Source organism: Mirounga leonina, unplaced genomic scaffold (assembly GCF_011800145.1).
Source record: "Mirounga leonina isolate KUSES-001 unplaced genomic scaffold, KU_Mleo_1.0 Mir_176, whole genome shotgun sequence".
NCBI lineage: Eukaryota > Metazoa > Chordata > Mammalia > Carnivora > Phocidae > Mirounga > Mirounga leonina.
In genome coordinates, this window is record NW_023270454.1 from 54,455,610 (window position 1) to 54,477,253 (window position 21,644).

The 21,644-nt window shown below is 35.9% G+C and overlaps 1 protein-coding gene across 4 annotated transcripts in view; it reads right to left on the reverse strand.

Moving 5' to 3' along the window:
* The window catches only part of LARP1B (La ribonucleoprotein 1B), a 126,458-nt gene that overhangs the window by 64,207 nt on the left and 40,607 nt on the right, over positions 1–21,644 (reverse strand). For all 4 annotated transcript variants that reach the window (XM_035023087.1, XM_035023086.1, XM_035023085.1 and 1 more), the window contains one exon: positions 15,699–16,061. In XM_035023087.1, the coding sequence (XP_034878978.1) occupies positions 15,699–16,061 (363 nt within the window). The remainder of the gene's footprint in view (positions 1–15,698; positions 16,062–21,644) is intronic.

The window sequence follows — 21,644 nt, forward strand, 5'->3', positions numbered from 1 at the left end:
TCTCTCCTGCACTGGTATCATTAATTATTACTGGTCCCACACAACTATAATATGGTCTTTGTTCTTTCTCCCACATGCCCAGTCTTTATGGTTTCCAAGTCTCTACAACCCTATGAGGTAGAAAAGAATGACCCCCATCTGAGATTCATAGAAGTTTTTAGTCCAAAACTGTACTCAGTGAACTTGCACACAAGTTGATTCTTGGTCAGGAACAGGCCTCAGTTTTGCCAGAAAGGTTCTCAACTTGGTGTTCTTCACTAGTGAGAAAAGAAACAGCTCAACTGGTAGTGAGGGAAAATTTAGATGACTCTCTTCTTGCCAAGTCAATATGATGCCCATATGATGTCTGCCAGGTGATGATGTGGTATCTCTTGGTGATTTGTACACCATTTCCAGCTATATACCAAAGACTTCACCACAGTTGAAGTTCCTCTCACTACCTGCAACAAATACAGACAAGGGCCTACTTGCATTTGTAAGGGGAATGTGGCAAGTAGTCAGCAAAATCAAGAGCAGCCACTGGGTATCCACAATTCCAGAACATTATCTGGGTCAAGGTAGAAGAGAGAGCCCCCACTCAGTATACTCTCAACAATGTCTCTGCAATGGTCTCGGTCATTCAGCAACTGGAAATGTTTTCTTACACAACACAAAGCCAGTAACTCCAAGACCACCTCTGGAAATTGCCACTTAGACCACCAGTGATTAACTTCACACAATACTCCAGGAAGTACTGGACAAAGCTGGCATACTGTACAACAGCAAATGTTATGAGCCTAAAGATGAGATTATAAGCAGGCTGACCAATGTGATTCAGAAGCTTTCAATTTGAAGGTTCTTCTTGAAATGCTGGAAACAAAGGTATGAATATATATATTTAGGTTTCTACATAAACAACTGGGACAGAGAGTATAATGATTGAGGAACTGGTTGTAATGGTTTCTCTCCCTTGTTCTGCAGATTCAAACTAAAGATTTCTAATTAGGGGGCAGTATCATGAGAGATAGTAGACTGGGCAGTCCCTGAACTTCATGTGCCCAGAGGCAAGCGAGCACTATGAGTAAACAGACACAGAGGTCCACCAGCACATCTCTGAGATGGAAGGCCTATCTGTATCTCTTCTATTAATAGTGCCTTCAACACTGTCCAAGTTTCCACCACCACCCCAAGCAGACCACTGGGTAAGAATAGTTAGATGCAAAAAAAAACAAAGACAGGCTCAACCTACCTTGAGTTTTAGCCCAAGGAGCAACAACCCTGCAGCTCCAAGAAGTGAATTAGTCAGCTCTGGCTTGCCTCTTATTGTCCCACACATCCCAGTTCATGCTAGCCTGGTTTTAAGTATTATTAGGAAATATGCCATACAGAAGAATGTATTAAATATACATGTGCAACTTATCCAGAAAAATATTCATATAACAACTAGAAACACAACACTGTTAGTACATTAGAACCTGTGTATCCTAGTCCCTCACCCCCCAAATCACCAAAATTCTGACCTGAAATTCTGATCAATCATTCCTGGCTTTTCTTTATATGACCTTCTATGTATACATACACTTCTGAAAGATACATGTTTGATTTGACCTGCCCTTGAGCTTTATGGAATCACACACTGTATATAACCATTCTTAACTTCTTACACTTAGCTCTTCTCAAGATTCATTCATAAAGGTGTTTATAGCTGTCATTCATTTTCACTACTATATAATTTATACACTGTATACTATACCATAACATGTCCAGTCAGTAGCTGATAGGTATTTTAGTTATTTCCAATCTGTGAATATAATGAACAATTTTGCTATTTTGCCATGTACTGTTGCTGATGAACACTTTTAAGTTCCACTAGAGCAGTGCTGTCCAATATACACATAATGAAAACCACAAGTAATTCTAAATTTTCCAGTAGCTACATTAAAAACATTTTTTTAATATTTTATTTAACCAAATATATTATCATTTCAATATGCAATAATTATAAAGATCATTGAGATATTTTACATTCTTCTTAACTAAGCCTTCAAAATCCAATACTGTACATTTAAAGCAAATCTCCTTTTGGACTAGTCATTTTGAAAACTCAATAACCACAGGTGGTTAATGTTGGAACAATGCAACTCAAGAGCATTTTTTTTTTTAAGATTTTATTTATTTATTTGACTTATGTAAGCAGGGGGAGTGGCAGGCAGAGGGAGAGGGAGAAGCAGGCTCCCCACTGATCAAGGAGCCAGATGTGGGACTTGCAGGACCCTGGGATCATGACCCCGAGCAGAAGGCAGACGTTTAGTTGAGCCACCCAGGCACTCCTCAAGAGCATATTCTTAAGTACAGATGGTAAGCATAAGATATGGTTTCACATTTTTTACTCCCACAGATTAATAAAGTTCTTGTTCCAAATATTCCCAAACATTAGTCTGTTTTAATTTTGCTCACATGGGCTTCATGAAATATTTCACTGACATTTTAATTTGCATCTTCTTAATAATGTTAAACACTTTTTCATGATTTCAACCATTTGGGCTTCATCTTTCATGAAATGCTGGTTCATGTCTTATAATCAGTTTCTACTGCATCTTTTATTGATTTGTACATTTTTTTTTTAATTTTCCTGAAGTAATCTCCATGCCCAATGTGGGGCCTGAACTCACTACCTGAGATCAAGGGCCGCATGCTCTATCAACTGAGCCAACCAGGTGCCCCTATGCATTTGTTTTACAATACTTATCACACCATGAATGGAAACTATTTTTTTTTTTTCGCTTCATGAACTACATATGCACTCTTGATGTTTAATAAAAAATTATTTGTGATAAACTTTTTTATTTTGTCCTTTATGGTTGTGTATTTTGTGTCCACTTAAGAAACCTTTCCCTACTGTGAGATCATGAAAATCTTTTACTATTATCCCTTCACAGCGTTTTGCTTTTGCCTTTCACGGGAATAGTTTCGATTGACACTAGAAGGCAGAAGCCTGTAATTTCACTTTCTTCCCCCACACACAATTTTCCCAGAACCACATATGAAAAATCAGATTTTCTCCTTGATTTGTAATACTACCTGTCATTCACCAAGTGTGCATATATGCATGCAACCATTTTGGGACTTCCCATTCCATTTCTACGGTCCGTATCTTTAATTTGCTAAAACGAGTTGCCCTGCTTTTAGGAGTGTGATGAGTTTCTTGTCCCTTATATTTTCATATAAATTTTAGAATCAGCTTATCAAATTCCTTTGAAAAAAATCCGTTGAAATACTTACTGGTATTTAATTGACTTTTGAATTGACTTTGGGAAAATTACCCTCTTTACCACACTGGATCTTTCAAACGTGAGCTTGTTATTTCTCTCCCTACTTATGTCTTTACTAACACCTTTAATTATAATAATCTCCTTAAAAGTCTGGTTAAAACTTTTACCTTTTCAAAGGTCTGTCTTCTAAAAGATCTATCCTAGGGGAGGCAGAAGGGTCCTTCAAAGATATCCAGATCCCAATCCCTGTAACGTGATTATGTTAAATAAATGCAAAAAGGAATTTGCACATGTAATTCAGATTTCTAATAAATGACCTTAAAATAGGGAGCTTACTTTCAGAAGTGAATTTGATTTGATAAAAGTTTAAAATATTTATACCTAGATAACCTATAATGCTGAATTCTCATATTCTCATGAATTTCTCATTCATGTTCTCTTCAGGTTATCAGTATCAAGGTTACGCTCTTCTCATAAAATACCTGAAGTATTTATTTTTCGCCTACTCATTCAACAAGTATCTGAGTATTTACTATTAGCTCTATTCACTGGAAATACTTGTGCATGGCTGGAATTATTCCAATTTTAGAAAAACATGCTAATAAAGCCAAGTTTTCTCCAAGTTTGAAGATTTATAAAAATGGTTTCTATCAACTTTCTTTTCCAATAAATTTTGGTAAGTTACATATTTTTCTAGAAATTTCTCCCTAGCTAATGTTCAAATTCTTGGTCTAAAATTCCTTCTTAAATTTTTCCATAATCAGTAATTACATCCCCATTTTTACTGCAGTGAAAATAAGTACATTTTCCTCTTCTTTTTCTTCATTAATATTAGTCTTTCCACAGAGTTAAGTGTTGGTATGATTCTCTTGTGTTAGATCTAATTATTATTTACTTCCATATACTTTTATGGGGATTTATTTTGTTAATTCTTTTTTTTAACTTTCACCTTCTTGGAAGCTATAGCAGATTCTATAATTGTTCAAAGCCTGCATTCCCTAGATTAAGGGATTATGCATATCCACCTTTCACACTTTTTGAGAATATACATTTCCAGCCCCATAAATTTAGCCACCATCATTTGCTTTAGCCAACTGAATGTGAGAAAATTACATAAAGAACATCTAAGCAGCAACTTTAAATACATTTATACACTTTAGCTCAGGCTCTTGTTCATCCCCTATTATTTATGAATGAATAAGCAAGTGCTATATAATGGCTGTTCTTTCAGCATGAATCCCCCCAAAAATAAGTATTTTCCTGATAAGATTCTTGACTTTTAATCATTACAAAATGACTCTTTAGTACTAGTAATGCTTTGTTTTCAAATCTACTTTGTAAATCTATTGTCTGATATCAATATGTACAAAAGCTTTAGTTACTTTTTATTTGGGAGGTAGGTGGATGTTCTTTTACAAAACTTTTACTTTTAATTGGAATAAAAAAACCATAACACAAAACTTACCATCCTAACCATCTTTAAGTGTACTGTTCTATATTGTTAAGTATATTCACTGTTGTGCAACAGAGAGCCAAACATTTTTCATTTAGAAAAACTAAAACTTCACACCAATTAACTCCCCCTTCCTCCCTCTCTGGAAGCAACTGCCAATCTGCTTTGTTTCTATGAATTTGATTTCTTTAGTGCCTCATTTATCAGTGGGATCATAGTGTGTCTTTGTGGCTGATCTCACTGAGTATGTCCTCAAAGACCATCCATATTGTATTATGTGACAGACTTCCTTCCTTTTTAAAGGCAGAATAGTATTCCATTAAACATATATACCACATTTTGTTTATCCATTCACCTGATGATGGACATTTGGCCTGCTTTTTGACTATTGTGAATACTACTGCTAAGAACATGACTGTGCAAATATCCTTTTAGTTTTTTGAGGAACGGCCATACTGTTTTCAATAGCAGTTATATCATTTTATGTTCCCATCAACAATGCACAAGGATTCCAATTTCTCCACATCCTCTACAACAACTGTTGTTTTCTGGGTTATACTTTTTATTTTGAAAGTAGCCATCCTAATGGGTGGGAGGTGATACTTCATTGTGAATTTGATTTGCATTTCTCTAATGAACAGTGATATTGAGCATATTTTCATGTGCTCATTGGACGTTTGTAGATCATCTTTGGAGAAAAGTCTATTCAAGTCCTTTGCCCATTTTTTAAACTGAGTTTCTTGTTGAGTTGTTGGATTTCTTTATATATTCAACAATATTAACTCTATCAGAGGATATGCAAATATTTTCTTCTTTTCTGTAGGTGACTTTTTCATTCTGTTGTAAGTTATTATAATCCCAAACTGTTTTTATTACATGTGCTTTTGGTGTCGTATCCAAGAAATCATTGCCAAATCAAATATGAAGATTCACCCTGTGTTTTCTTCTAGTTTGTCTTTAATCTTCAAAAATTTTTTTACGTATGAAGTTAAGGGAAGGGTCCAACTTTACTCTTTTGCATGTGGCTAACCAGTTTCCCCAACACCGCTTCTTAGATTGTCTTTTCCCATCTAGTGATCTTGGCACACATATTGAAAATCATTTGATCATATAGTCAACTCAAGGATTTGTTTCTGGACTCTATATTCTACTTCATTTTTTCTAGGTCTGTCTGTATGCTTATACCACACAGTTTGATTATTGTAGTTTTATAATATGTTTTGAAATTAAGAAATGTGGTATTTCCAACTGTATTGTTTTTAGAAATTGTTTTTTGGCTCTTCAGGGTCCCTTAAGATTCCATATCAATTTTAGCGCTAATTTGCCTAATTCTGTAAAAGATGCCGTTAGGATCTTGGGATTGCACTTAATTATATAGATCACTTTGGATAGCACTGACTTAAAAAAAAAATTTAAGATATAATTCACATATGGTACATCTAACCTAGTATATGATTCAACTGCTTTTTAGTATACATAATTTTGCAATCATCATCACAATCAGTATTATGACATTTTCATCACTCCAAAAAGAAACCCAGTACCCATTAGCAATCACTCTCTACTTCCTCACAAGGAAATTCCCACCCAACCTAATTAAGCCCCACCCTAAACAATCACCAATCTAATTTGTCTTCTGGACATTTCATACCAACAGAATCGTACAATATGTGGTATTTAGAATAATGTTTTCTTTTTTTTTAAATCTTTTTTTTTTTTTAAGATTTTATTTATTTATTTATTTGAGACAGAGAGAATGAGAGAGAGAGAGAGCACATGAGAGGGGGGAGGGTCAGAGGGAGAAGCAGGCTCCCTGCCGAGCAGGGAGCCCGATGTGGGACTTGATCCAGGGACTCCAGGATCATGACCTGAGCTGAAGGCAGCCGCTTAACCAACTGAGCCACCCAGGCGCCCTAGAATAATGTTTTCATGTTGCAGCATGTATCAGTAAATTCATTTCTATTGTTAAACAATATTTTTATATGGTTATACCACTTTTTATCCACTCATCGTTGGGTTCTTTCCACTTTCATAATGTTGCAATTAACATTTTTGTACAAGTTTGTGTGTGGACATATGTTACTTCCTTTGTGTACATAACTAAGAGTGGAATTCCTGGTCATAAGACAAATCTACGTTTAACCTATTGAGAACTGCCACACTACTTTCCAAAGTAGTTGGATCATTTTACATTCTAACCAGTAGTCCACAAGGATTTTAATTTCTCTCCATCATTACCAAAACTGTGAATGTATCTTTTTTATTATAGTCATCCTGGTAGGTAGGAGGTGGGATCTCATAGTGATTTTGATTCTTCATTCCTCCGGTGGCTAATGAGATCAACAAATTTTCCATGGACTTATTAGCCGATTGTGGATCTCCTCTGGAAAAGAAGTCTATTCCGATTCTGTGCTCATTTTATAATTGGGTTGTCTTTTTATTATTGAGTTATAAGAGTTATTACAAATACAAGTCCTTGGGCACCTGGGTGGCTCAGTTGGTTAAGCGACTGCCTTCGGCTCAGGTCATGATCCTGGAGTCCTGAGATTGAGTCCCGCATCGGGCTCCCTGTTCAGCAGGGAGTCTGCTTCTCCCTCTGACCCTCCCCCCTCTCATGCTCTATCTCATTCTCTCTCTCAAATAAATAAAATCTTTAAAAAAAAAAAATACAAGTCCTTTATTAAAAATATGATCCACAACCATTTTCTCCTAACCTACTTTTTCAGCGTTTTTACAGCACTTGTAGCTTCACAGCAAAATTATGTGAAAAGTAGACTCCCCACTATCAACATTCTGCACAAATTGTTTACATTTGTTACAATTAGTGGACCTACGTTGAAACATCATAATCACCTGAAGTCCACAGTTTCATTCTTGGTATGTATATCCCACAGATTTTGATACATGTATAATGACATGTACTCACCATTATACTATCATACAGAAAAGTTTAACTGCCCTAAAAAACCTCTCTGTCCTGCCTATTCATTTATTCCCTCCCCAAACCCTGGCAATCACTGGTATTTCTATTATCTCCATAGTTTTCCTTATTCAGAATCTCAAATACTTAGAATCATACACTAAGTATGTAGCCTTTTCAGACTGGATTCTTTTACTCAGTAATACGCACTTAAGATTCCTCCATTGTTTGCTCATTTCTTTTCAGCACTGCACAATATTCCATTATCTGGATATACCACAATTTATCCATTCATCTGCTGAAGGACATCATGGTTGCTTCTTCAGCAATTATGAATAAATCTACTGTAAACAACATATGCAGATTTTTTTAAGCAAACTCTAACTTCAACTCAACCCCAAGATTGAGTCACATGCTCTATCAACCCCAAGATCGAGTCACATGCTCTACCGACTGAGCCACTCAGCCACACCAACATATGCAGATTTTTGTGTGGCCATAAGTTTTCAGTTCCTTTGGGTTAAGTACCAAGGAAGATGATTACTGGATAGTATGGTAAGAGTATGTTTAGTTTTGTAAGAAACAAACTGTCTCCCAAAGTGGCTATACAATTTTGCATTCCCAACAGGAACGAGTGCCTGTTGTTCCACATCCTCATCAGTGTTTGATGTTTTCAGGGTTGTGGATTTTGACCATTCCAACGTGTTGCAGTATCTCATTGCTTAAATTTGCACTTCTCTGAGTATATGATTATTCACCAACTGTATAACTTTCTTTGGTGAGATGTCTGTTCAGATCTTTGGCCAATTTTTTAATCAGGTTGTTTTCACATTAAGTTTTAAGATTTTTTTTTAATATTTTGAGTAACAGTCCATTATGTGTCTTTTGCAAACATTTTCTTCCAGTATGTGGTGTGTGTCTTCTCATTATGGAGTGTTCTTTGCAGAGCAGAAGTTTTTCATTTTAAGGAAGTCCAACAACAATTTCTTCCTTCATGGATCATGCTTTTGGAGTTGTATCTAAAAAATCATCAACCAGGGGCACCTGGGCGGCTCTGCTGGTTTGAGTGTACAACTCCTGATTTCAGCTCAGCCTGTGATCTCAGGGTCGTGGGATTGAGCCCTGCATCAGGCTCAGCATGGAATCGGCTTGGGATTTTCTCTCCCTCTCCCTCTCCCTCTGCTCCTCCCCCAGCTCACACAGGCATGCTCTCAAAAATAAAATTTAACTTTTTTAAAAGATTTTATTTTAAACGAAATTTTTTTTTTTTAAGATTTTATTTATTTGAGATGGAGAATGAGCGAGAGACAGAACACGAGTGGAGGGAGGAACAGAGGGAGAGAGAGAAACAAGACTCCCGGCTAAGGAGGAAGCCTAATGTGGGGCTAGATTCCCAGGTCTCCAGGATCATGACCCAAGCCAAAGGCAGCCGCTTAACTGATTAAGCCACCCAGGCGCCCCTCTTTTATTTATTTGAGAGAAAGAGAGAGAGAGAGAAAGCACAAGCAGGGAGGAAGGGCAGAGGAGAGGGAGAAGCAGGTTCCCCACTTAACAGGGAGCCTGATGTGGGGCTCGATCCCAAGACCCTGGGATCATGACCCCAGCCGAAGGCAGATACTTAACCAACTGAGCCACCCAGGCACTCCAAAATTAATTTTTAAAAGTCATCAACCAACCCAAGATCATCTACATTTCCTCTATGTTATTTTCTAGAAGTTTCACAGTTTTATGTTTTACATGTAGGTCTGATCCACCTGGACCTACTTTTGGTGAAAAAATATAGGGTCCGAGTCTAGATTCATTTTTTTGCATGTGGGTCTCAAGTTGATCCATTACCATTTGTTGAAAAGACTCTATTCTCTCCATTGTACTGCCTTTGTCCTTTGTCAAGTATCAGTTTACTGTATTATTGAAAGTGTGTTTCTGGGCTCTCTATTGTGTTCCATTGATCTATTTGTCTATTCTTTTTACCAATAACACATTGTCTTGATCACTGTAGCTTTGTAGTAACTCTTGAAGTCAGAAAGTATCAGCTCTCTGACTGTTCTTCAATACTGTACTGGCAATCCTGGTCTTCTGCCTCTCTGTATAAATTTTAGAACCACTCAGTTAATATCCACAAAATAAATTCCTGGAATCTTGATTGGTACTGCATTCAATCTACAGATCAATTTGGGGAAAACTAGTAATACTGAGTCTTCCTGTCTCATTTAGTAGTTCTTTAATTTCTTTTCATTAAGAGTTATCATATTACTCATATAGATCTCCTACACCTTTAATTAGCTTTATACCTCATTATTTCATTTTGGGGAAGGGGTGCTAATGTAAATGGTATTATGTGTTTTTTTTCTTTCCCTATCATTTTCTTCATGGTGCCCCCTGAAGGACAAAATTTAAAAATTTTTTATGATATCCAATTTTTTTCTTTTGTCGCTTGTGTATTGGTTTCATATAAGAAACCACTCTGTCAAATACAAAGTCATGAAGATTTTATGTTTCCTTGCAATCCTTGTATAGTATTTGCTCTTATATTTTGTATCAATTCAAATGAGTCAATTTTTTTGTACATGGTGAGTTAGGGTGGCATCTAATATATTCTTTTGCATATGGATATCCACTTGTCTGTCCCAAGACGACTTATTAAAGACTATTCTTTGCCTATTGAATGAATAGTTTAGGCACTTTTGCCAGAAGTCAGTTGAACATAGACATATGCATTTATTTCTGGACTTTGTTTGTCTATGCTTTTCCTAGTAACAACACTGTTTTAACATAAGGACTGTATATGAATTCTTCAACTTTGTTCTTTTTCCAAGATTGTTTTGGCTATTCTGGGTCCCTTGAATTTCAATACGAATTTTAGAACATCTCATTTTTCTGCAAAGAAGCCACTTAGGATATTGACAGAGATTATGCTGAATCTACAGATTGATTTTGGTTGGTTACTACTTTATGGTGTATGCTCCCTTATCTTTTTGATGTCACATATAAATAACGTAACTGATTTTATTTACATATACTCTGATGATATTTATTATTTTTGCTATCTAAACATTTGGGTTTAAATCTACAACTTTAGGGGCGCCTGGGTGACTGTCAGTTAAGTGTCCAACTCTTCGTTTTGGCTCAGGTCATGATCTCAGGGTCATGAGATCTAGCCCCCCACTGGGCTCTGCACTCAGCGGAATCTCCTTAAGATCCTCTCTCCCTTTGCCCCCTGGCCCCTCCCCCAGCTCGCTGGCTTGCTCCCAGATAAATAAATAAACAAACAAACCTACCACTTTATTTTTGTGCTGGAAGCCCCTTCCTTATTCTACATTTTCCCTTTCTCCTAGTTTCACAGTTCTTTCCTCTAATTTTATTTTTGAATGGGTATCCTTCAAACTGCAACATGAAAACTTTAAAAACTAATCAGTATCTTTTTCCTAGACACAAAAAAAACCCCTTAAATACTATTCATTTAATTGCTCTCTCCAAGTCTGTGTTAATGTTATGTTAAATCTGTAAGACACTGTTTTATACAGTTAATATTTAGATTTATTCACATATCTCTTGCTTTGCTCTGCAATGCTTTCTATATACCTGGCATCTGAAATCATTTATTCCACCTTTGCAATTTCCTTTGATGAGGCTTTCTTAAGTTACAATTTCTCTCATTATATTTCACCCTCTTACTTGAAAGACATTTTGCAAGGCATACAATTATACAATTATAGGTTGATAATTATACAATTATAGGTTGATAGTTATTTTCCCTATATTAATAATATTAATAATTCCAGTGTCTGTTGCATTCAACTGTTTACTGTTGGAAAGTCAGCTGTCAGCTGTGCACTCTCCTACCTTTAAATGTATTCTGCCTTTTTTCCCCTGGCTGCTCTAACTGCTCCTCAATTCAGAAAAAGTCCCAGCTATTACCTCTTAAAATACTGACTTTGCCCCCTTTTCTCTAATCTTTCCTTCTGAAATTCTGATTAAATGTCTATTTTAGACCATTTTTATCACTCTGTATTCCACATTTCTTGCCTTTCTAAACCTTTTCTCAAAATAAAAAGCTATAAAATAAAATCCAGATGTTAAATTCTACAACTTGATTTGAAATGTAGTAAATAATAGCAAAGATTCTCCAAAATATCATTACATACCCTTTCATATATTTTCTTTGCCTCTCTGTGCCTCTCTGTACTGATTTCTGAGTAGTTTCTTGTAAGCTGTCTTCTGATTTACTGATTCTCTAATTGTATCTAATCTATTAATCCCCTTAATTGAGTTAATTTAATTAACTATTTTTACTTGCAGAAATTCTAGGAATGTTACTGTTTACTACTTCTTCCCTGCATATACTGTTTTTTTTTAAACAGAGTTAACAGTTATTCCATATTCTGTTTAATAATTCCATTATCTAAATTATTTCAGGATATGGTTTTGCTCAGTCTCACATGTATTACCATATTTCCTTGTTTTATTATTAATTTTGTGAATTGTTCACGTTCCTTTTAAGATAATTTGAGTAAATTATTCAAGGTCTAGGATAAAAGTGAATGTCCTCACAAAGGAGCTATGTTGGCTTCTGCTAGGTTTCTGGGAAATTAACAGGTCATAATCACTTAAAATTCATGACTAGTGGTCATGTCATCTAGATACTATGAATTTAAGTTGCATGATTATAAATTCTAAGCCATTTTTCTTAAGTCTGTTCAGCACAACTAGGGAAATTTCTTTGTAGTCCCACAGAGGAGTAGGTGAGAAAGCAAGTCAAGTTCTCTTTCACTTAGGGTGTATTCCTTTTAGGTACCAATTTAATAGAAGACTCACTCAAATCCCCAACTTTGGCTGAGCCATAGGTTTGTGGCTATGGCTTTTTTCCCTTTATTTTTGGGGGACTTCTGGAATGCTGAATTCCTCAAATTCCAAAATGGTCTCCAGGGCAACACTGGGTTCAATACTCCACACTCCTCTATGGCTTTATTCTGATAATAACTTACCTTGCCAATCTTCAAGGATTTTAAGATGTTTTCTCATCTAGTAAAAGGCCATTTGAGTTGTTTTCAGCAGTAAGAACATGGCAGAAACAGAAAGCCTACACTCAGTCTAGTGCAGTTCAATATAACTTCTGGATCCAGCAAAAAATCCTTTTGTGAAGTCAGAAAAGATCACTAAACTACCCTATCAATTTGGCATTCTTTTCATTTACATCTAACTCAATCTGTCCAGTTCCTGACATATCTGATTATTCTTTCCTCTTGAAGTTGGTTTTTGGCTTCTACAGCACCACTTCCTATTACAACTCCTCAGTGATGATTCCTCAGGGCTCAGATCTGGGTTTTCTTATTTCAACATTTCCTCTGCTACCAAGTTACCTTAAATTATCAATACCCATCTCCTAGACTACTTTAATAGCTTCCCAAGGGGATTTCTTCTGCCACTCTTGTACCTATCTAATCCATTCTCCACCATAATAACCAGAGTTATCTTTTAAATACAAAAACGAGGGTGGCTCAGCTGGTTAAGCATCTGGCTCTTGGTTTCAGCTCAAGTCATGAGCTAAGGGTCATGAGATCGAGTGCCATGTCGGGCTCCACACTCAGTGCAGAGTCTGCTGGAGATTCTCTCTCTCCCTCTTCCTCTGCTCCTCCCCCTGCTCACTCTCTCTCTAAAATAAAATCTTAAAAAAAATAAATAGAAAAAAATAAAAAGAAAAATTAGATTAAGCCCTGTTGCCTGTGTAAAGCCCTCCAAGGTACTTTACTTGAACTTTAGAAAAATTCCAATTTAGCACGGCCCACAAAACCATACATGATCAGACTTCTGCCTATATACTACCGTAACTGTCCTTATATAATAATACTATAAACAAATGGACTTGTTTTTCAGTCCTTAAAATACACCAAATTCTTTCTTCCCAAAGATCCTTGCCACTTGCCGTTTCCTCTTCCTAGAATATGGTTTACCTGGTCTTTGCAGGGTTTAATCTTACTCATACTTCAGATCTCACTATAACTGACTTTCTCACAGGCATTCATTCCCTGACAATCCAACCCAGGAGCATCCTGTTCTTTTCCTTTAGCACATTTATTATAATTTTTAATTTGTGATTAAGTATTTATTGTGGGTTTATTTTAATGTCTGTCCTCCCAATTATTTGTAAGAACCAGGCATGTAGAGACCCTACTGTTATCTTCCCATTCCACGCCCAGGACCTAGCACAATGTCTGGCTCATAGTAGGAGTTTAACAAATATATATTAAATCATTGTTTTCTTTCCTTTTAAGCAGACCCACAGGAAAAGTACAATTCTAATCAGAAATTACATGTTGAACACAGAATTAGAAAAAAGGGGAATAAGTCAGGTGATAAGAATGTACATACAAATCAGGCTAAAATACAATATACTTATGAACAGACCCATAATGCTTAAGAGTCATATAGCCAAGATTACTTTCCCCTAATGTTTCATGGTTAAGTGGTCAGATGCTGGTTTTTAATTAACTCAATACATGGCTTTTCCTTATTGTTGTCTACACTTTAGTTAAAGCAAATAAATAATCACCTACAAATATGTTTCTCAAGATGGCCTGAAAGTTCATTATTTGGAACTCAAAAAAATTCCCCATAGAACCAATATTATATACAGTGGTTAGCTTTTTGTTGGTTAGTTCATAATGTTTAATCCATTATTCATTTATCCACCTAATGAATATGAATTGAGTGCTACTATGTGCCAGGAACTGTTCTAGCAGTGGAGATATAGTAGTGTACAAAATAAGATAAAAATTCCTATCTTCATTGATCTTATATCCATGTGATCAAAACAGAAAAGAAGTGCAATATACAGAACAGTAGATGGTGAAGAACAAAGCAGGGTAGAGAGATAGGGAATGGAGGGAGTGTAATTTTAACCTATTATTAAATTTATTTCTAGCTCTTTCTATTCCAAAAGGATCTAAGTTAGAGATTACTTATAGAACCTAAGTATCACAAAATAACCATGCTTACACAAGGAAAGATTTTAAACCAAGAAACTATAAAAACATACTTCCTTTTCACAGTAGTAGGACAGAGAAAACTATTCAGACCTTAAGTTGCAGACAAGCTACAATAACCTGAGGCATGGTCTCCAAAAAGGCAATGGTTAGAGAAGGTAAGGGGGTGAATGCACTGATGGGAATTCCAGAAAGAAAAAGAAATGAAGAGCGAAGGAGGAAAGCACACTTCTTGCTAATGATAACGAACCTCCATGGACAGCCAGTCCCTTTGATTTCAATCACTAGTTGGCAGACTCTTTTTCTACAACTGTTAACTATTTCTGACCAAGATCTCTCCTCTATTTGGCATAGTATAGTTACACAACTTTCCCCCTCATTATTCTGTCCCAAAAACAAATATTTAACTTTTTTTAATGGCAGAAAAAGATCCCATTAGTCCCTGTCTTTATCATTAAAATTCATATCAAAGGAACGCAGATAGCCAGTAGAATACTCTGGTTCTCTCATATTTTACCCTCATAACTAGGATAGGTATTCAGGATGTGGGGTCAAATTCAAGAAGATAAAAAACTGGAACAAGGTTTCAAAGAGCACCCCTAACACCACAGTAATGATTGCACAAGGAGAGACAATCAGCCATTTTAATCTTCTATCCTTGTCCACAACCATAAAGCATTCACCATAGACTAAGGAGAGAACAATGGAAGGGAACAACAAAAGTAAGCCTTCTCTAAAACCCTACTCATTTAGCTGGGGTGATTATAGGCCAGGGTAAGGAATGAGCATATAAACTAAGTCTGTCCATTAACTTCAGGTTTTTTTCTTCTTATTAGAAAGAGCCTTATTATTTTCACTGAAAAAAGGGTTTTAGTAAATGAGTGCTAATTTTTTATAATTATTCATTTCACTGTCATTTTAATAAAATTATTTCTCAGGTTGTGACTATCAGACATATTCTGGGAATTTTCAAGATTAAATTTATTTATATTCAAAATTTAATAAAATAAAGCCTCAAGTTTAGGAAAAGTACAGGGAGCAACATAATAAAAAAACTAGTATCAGCAGAAATATTACCCAGAAAATATTACCTTTATGGCTGTGTGTGTGTTTTCATCTTCCTCCACCCATAGATCCTGTTCATAGTAATATAAGCCATCATTAATGACTTTAGCAAGTTCAGATGTAATTTTTGCCCGAGACATGTGGTTGCCTGTTCGATCTCCTCCAGGATGTTTTCTCATGTAAGGTGGTGTCTGAGTTACAATCAAAATCTTGTTTAAATCCTGGTCATCAATTTCATAATCTGAATCATTATCAGACCAATCAGTAAATGTGTTTTTTCGTCCTATTTGTTCTATCTCTTCATCAAATAAAAAATCAAGTTCTTCTTGCTCTTGTTCATCTGAAGGATACAGCTGATCTGATGCCTCTTCAGGTAGAGATGATGATTCCTAAAGGAAGAAAATGGTATTTTATATACAAACTTTTTTTAATCATTTGAAAAGAAACATATCACAATAATGTTACAAGTTAGTAATATGAAGCCTGTGTGTTCAGTAACTAGTTAGCAGGCAAATTATAAAAGAAAATCAAGCCAGTATTATTCTGGCCCAATAAATACAAAGAATTTGCTAAACACTAAGTTTAATGCTAAATAAAAACACAAAATTGAGTAAAAGGAGGGTTAAAGACTCCTTTAGAGTAAGAATGGTGCTTAGCTAATCCATTATAGCACACCAACTCATTTTACAAATGAGGGGAAAAAAAGGCTTAGAGCTATGAAGTTAATTTGTCCAGAATATCAGAATTCGTCAGGACTAGATCAAGGTTTTCTGACTTCCAAATTCAATGATCTTCCTAGTCCAAATCCTCACAACATTAATGCCATTAGCTAGGTTTCCTAGCTAATCCCTTTTCTCAATCTTCAGCCTCACTCACTGTGGCCAGGTTTTCATATTAAATTTACCTTAACATGCATTGAACTGTTGAACTTTGTCCTTCCTGAAAAAATTTAAATTGCTTCCTATTGGGTGACATAACAAGTCCAAAACTTTAGATCCTAGATCTTCTAAAATCTAACCTCCTCTAGATTTCCATAACTCTCAACACAAGAAAACAGATGTCTCAATGTCATTTTCCAATGTCAGCCTTTGACCAATCCTTATCCTTCAGCAAATGTTAACTCTCCTCTGCCTAGAATAAAACAATCCCCCTCTCTCAGAATTCCTATTAATGTAGTACATATCTTTTCAGTCAATTATTATCTGGTCCGGTGAGCCAGGCACTGTTCAAGGAAAGGATATACAATAATAACTCTGCCCAGACAGAGCTAACATTCTACTAAATAGAAGACAGTCCATGATAAGTTTTTACTAAAAAAACATAATAAAAATAAATAAGTTTTAACAACTGTGAATATATTTTTAAAAAAACTATATACCTTGTTATTCACATTTACAAGTACATGAAAAAAAGTCTGAGAATAAACACCGAACTGTTAATAATGGTAAACCCTGGACAGAGTTTCTTACTTTTTACTTTGTATCAGTTGTATTTAAATTTGTTTCAAACATAGATTTTTTTTTTTTTTTAATTTGTGAGGAAGAAACAAGAGATTTGGGTTGAAGAGGACTTGACTGAGCACACTTACTTGCAGTAATGATTCACAGTAATGAAAAAAATAAATCCATGTCAATATGAAAACAAGTATTATACTATCAGAAAATCAGAAATTGTTCTGACTTTCTGGAAAGCAGAAAGCAAATGGGATTGTATTGATAATAAACAAGACTAGAGGAAACAGCAACCTAGAATCTATATAAAGACTGACACCACTGGTTCCACCGGGGCCCTAAAAAGTTTTGAGATAAGCACAGTGAGCAGGAATGGACTATGTGACAGCCATCAAAATGGATATTTGGAAAACCAAACTACAGGATACAGCTAGACAGTCAGTCCCACACCCTTACCTGAGAATATGAAACTATAAAATCTGCTCCCAACTTAAAGCCCAAGAATTGCTTTCTAAACAAAATGAAGGATTTGCCAAGAGAAGGCTCATGTCCATGGAGCCAGACAGAGGTTGAACACATCCCAGTATTATTCTAAACTTCTAAAAAAGAGCTGGGGGGAAGAAAGAGAAGGTAATTTTACCAATGAATGAAGTACACTAAGGAATTCTACTTCCCAGAGAAAAGTACTGATTTTATCAATTCTGAAGACTCAGAACTAGCATGACTGTTCTCTGCCAAGGTCTAGAAGTCTAACAGGACCTTTACACCTAACCAAGAGTGTGCATGATGACATCTCACATTCAGGAGAAAGGCTTTCTGGATGAGCAATCTACAAGGCCACAAAAGAAGTCCATACCAATTTATCAATAACTAATATGAACCATCAACTAAAGATCACCACATATTAAGAAATAATCATCACCCTAAAAGAGGACTGTAAAAAAAAAAACAAAAACAAAAACAAAAAACTGATGGAAATATCAGAAAACAGAATCTTTTTTAAATCCCCAATTCCAAAAAAAACAGTAGCCAGATGATCAATTCAGGGAGTCCTAGGGGGTCCAACATCAGATAAAAAGGAACCAAAAGTTGAAAAAAAGAGAAACATGAATTTTCCCAAAATAACGGACATGAATACACAGCACAATAAATAAAAACAGACCAACTCCAGGGTATATCATCTGAAATTTCAATAGTGGTGATGAAGAAATACTCTTTAAAACCTCAACAACAACAAAATCACTTGTTACAAAAAAATCTAAAGGGACTAAATTTCACAAGAAAAAGAACCTGACCAAGATGACAGTAGAAAAAATGCTTTCAAGGGCACCTGGGTGCGTCAGTCGTTAAGCGTCTGCCTTCGGCTCAGGTCATGATCCCGGGGTCCTGGGATCAAGCCCTGCATCGGGCTCCCTGCTCTGCAGGAAGCCTGCTTCTCCCTCTCCCACTCCCCCTACTTGTGTTCCCTCTCTCGCTGTGTCTGTCTCTGTCAAATAAATAAATAAAATCTTAAAAAAAAAAATTCTTTCAGATTACTAAAGAAATCTATCTCCAAACAAGCTATAGCTACTGTAGAATGTTTATTTTTAAAAGATCATTTTTTTTTAAAAGTACGTTGGCAATGTTGTTAAGTAACCCAACTCAGGAGGTATCACTGAAATATCTAGGCCCCCAGAACCTACAGTCAGCTTTCCTCCAAGCCAGATCCTCACTCTGTAGTATCAGAATACATTTCAGATCTTACTAATGGCACCAACATTCTTTGGCCATAAAACTGAAGGTCCTAGATTTTATATCATTCTTTTTCCATTATTAAAACCAGATTCCATTACCAATTTGCTGGCCCTATACACACTTACCCTTCCAAAAACTTTTTTTAAACCAAGCCAAAGATGCTATCAATTTTAACAGGAACCACTATTTTTATTTTTTAAAATTTGCACAATTGTGCTTTATTAATTAGCACATTTCCTGAATTTAAGCCCCTTAAGAAAAAGAAATCAGTTTTGGAGAGTTTTAAGTTGCTTGGCACCTCTCTAACTAGTCTTTGCAGTAATTTCTGGCACTTAGTAACTTTCCTTTGCCAGTTCCTGTAAGAAAGGCAAAATTTTTCTTTTTTCTTTTATTTGGGTATAGTTGACACACAATACTGCATTAGTGTCAGGTGTACAACATATCAATTCAAGTTTTATGTTATGCCATGCTCACCGCAAGTGTAGCAACCATCTGTCACCATGTAATGCTATTACAATATCATTGGCTATATTCCCCATGCTGTGCTTTTTATTACTGTGATTTATTCATTCCATAACTGGAAGCCTGTATCTCCCTCCCCCTTCACCCATTTTGTCTACACCCCCCACCCCTGCCCCTCTGCAACCATTAGTTTGCTCTCGATAGTTACAGATCTGACTTTGCTTTTTGTTTACTCATTTTGTTTTTTAGATTCCACATGGGTGAAATCCTATAGTATTTCCCTTTTTCATTTTGACTTATTTCACTTAGCATAATACCCTCTAGGCGCACCCATGTTGTCGCATATGGCACAATTTCATCCTGTTTTACGGGTAACATTCCACTATATATGTGTATCACATCTTCCTTATCAATGGACACTTAGGTTGCTTCCACATATTAGCTATTGTAAATAATACTTCAATAAACATAGAAGTGCATATATCTTTTTGAATTAGTATTTTCATTTTCTTTGGATAAATATTCACTAGTGGAACTATTGGATCATATGGTAATTTCTATTTTTAAATTTTTTTCTTTTTTTTAAGATTTTATTTATTCATTTGAGACACAGAGATACAGAGAGAGAGCGCATGAGCAGGGGGAGAGGAAGAGGGAGAGGGAAAAGCAGGAGCTGAGCCAGGAGCCTGATGTGGGGCTCGATCCCAGGACCCTGGGATCATGACCTGAGCCAAAGGCAGACGTTTAACCATCTGAGCCACCCAGGCGCCCCTCTATTTTTAAATTTTCAAGGAAACTCCATACTATCTTCTACAGTGGCTGTATCAATTTACTTCCCCACCAATACCATACAAGGGAGGAACCATTATTTTAAAAGAAATACTGAAATGGAGATTTTTTTTAATGTGGAGGACAAATGTAGATCTTAGAATAAATAAAATACTATACAAATCTTTGTCAATGATCCAGGACACGATCCTTTTTATGGTTTTTTTTCTGTGTGTGTGTGTGTATGTGTTTTCAGGACACCATCCTTAGCCTCCCTACCTATACAGGTATGTTATTTGCGATGATAATCATAGAATTAATCAAGAACTTCAGAAAATCTTGTCTTGAGAAAGCTGCTTTAGGATTTTTTTAAAAGATTTTTACTTATAATGAGTGAGCACATGAGTAGGGGGAGGAGCAGGGGGGAGAGGGAGGCAGCCCCACATGGGGCTGGATCTTGCCACCCTGAGCAAAAACCAAGAGTTGGACACTTAACTGAATGAGCCGCCCAGGCACCCCTAGAAAGCTACTTCAGGCTTTTAAGATGTCCCCAGTGGGAGGGGGAGGGAGGGGGGACCACCTCTTTTAACATTTAAATATGCTGTGTTTAACCCCCACGGCTAATTAAAAAGTTATCTTTGATGAGGGTTTTTCAAGCTCAGCACTATTGACATGTTAGGCTTGATAATTCTTTGGGGGTTTTTTTTGGGGGGGGGCGTTGTGCGCTGTAGGATGTTTAGCAGCATCTTTGGCCTCCACTCACAAGATGCAATAGCACTCTCCCAGTTTTAACAACCAAAAAATGTCTCCAGACATTGCCAAATATCCCCTGACGAAGCAAAATTTCATCACTCCCTCATTCCCCCAATGGAGAACGACTCTTATAACCCTTCATGCTCTCTTCTTCATGCTGTGATGGTAAGGATAAAGAGCCTTGGGTTCATAATAATCTTCAATATAATAGCCTTCTTTATGCTTCCCAATTCTTTTCAGTAACCTTTTCCTTACAGAGCTGACTTTCAATATTTGAATCATTTGAGTATCACTGTTTCCACATTTATTTGTAGTAAACTTCTTACTTTGAGATAATTGTACATTCACATACAGTTATAATAGAAATCTTACATTATTTTTTTACCTAGTTTCTCCCAATAGTAACATCTTGTGAAAGTATAGCAAAATATCACAAACAAGATAAACATTGTAATAACCCATTAATCTTACTCAGATCTCCCCAGCTTTATTTGTACTCATGTTATTTATGGTTTAGATCAGAGCAATTTTTATCACACTTCAAATTTTGTGTATCCAACCATGTGTCAAAAATATAGCAGTGCTACCATCAAGGATCTCTTCTGCTGTTTCATAACCACACATCCCACTCCCTCATGTGTCCCTAAGAAATCAATTCTCTTTTCCTTCCTTACTGTACACAAAAGCACCAAAAACACATATAATCTGTACCCTTTATAAATAATTAACAGGTCACAAATAATATAACAAGGTTATAATATAAATTCACAATTTAGAAAAATTTTGTCAGCTTTAAAAAAGTTA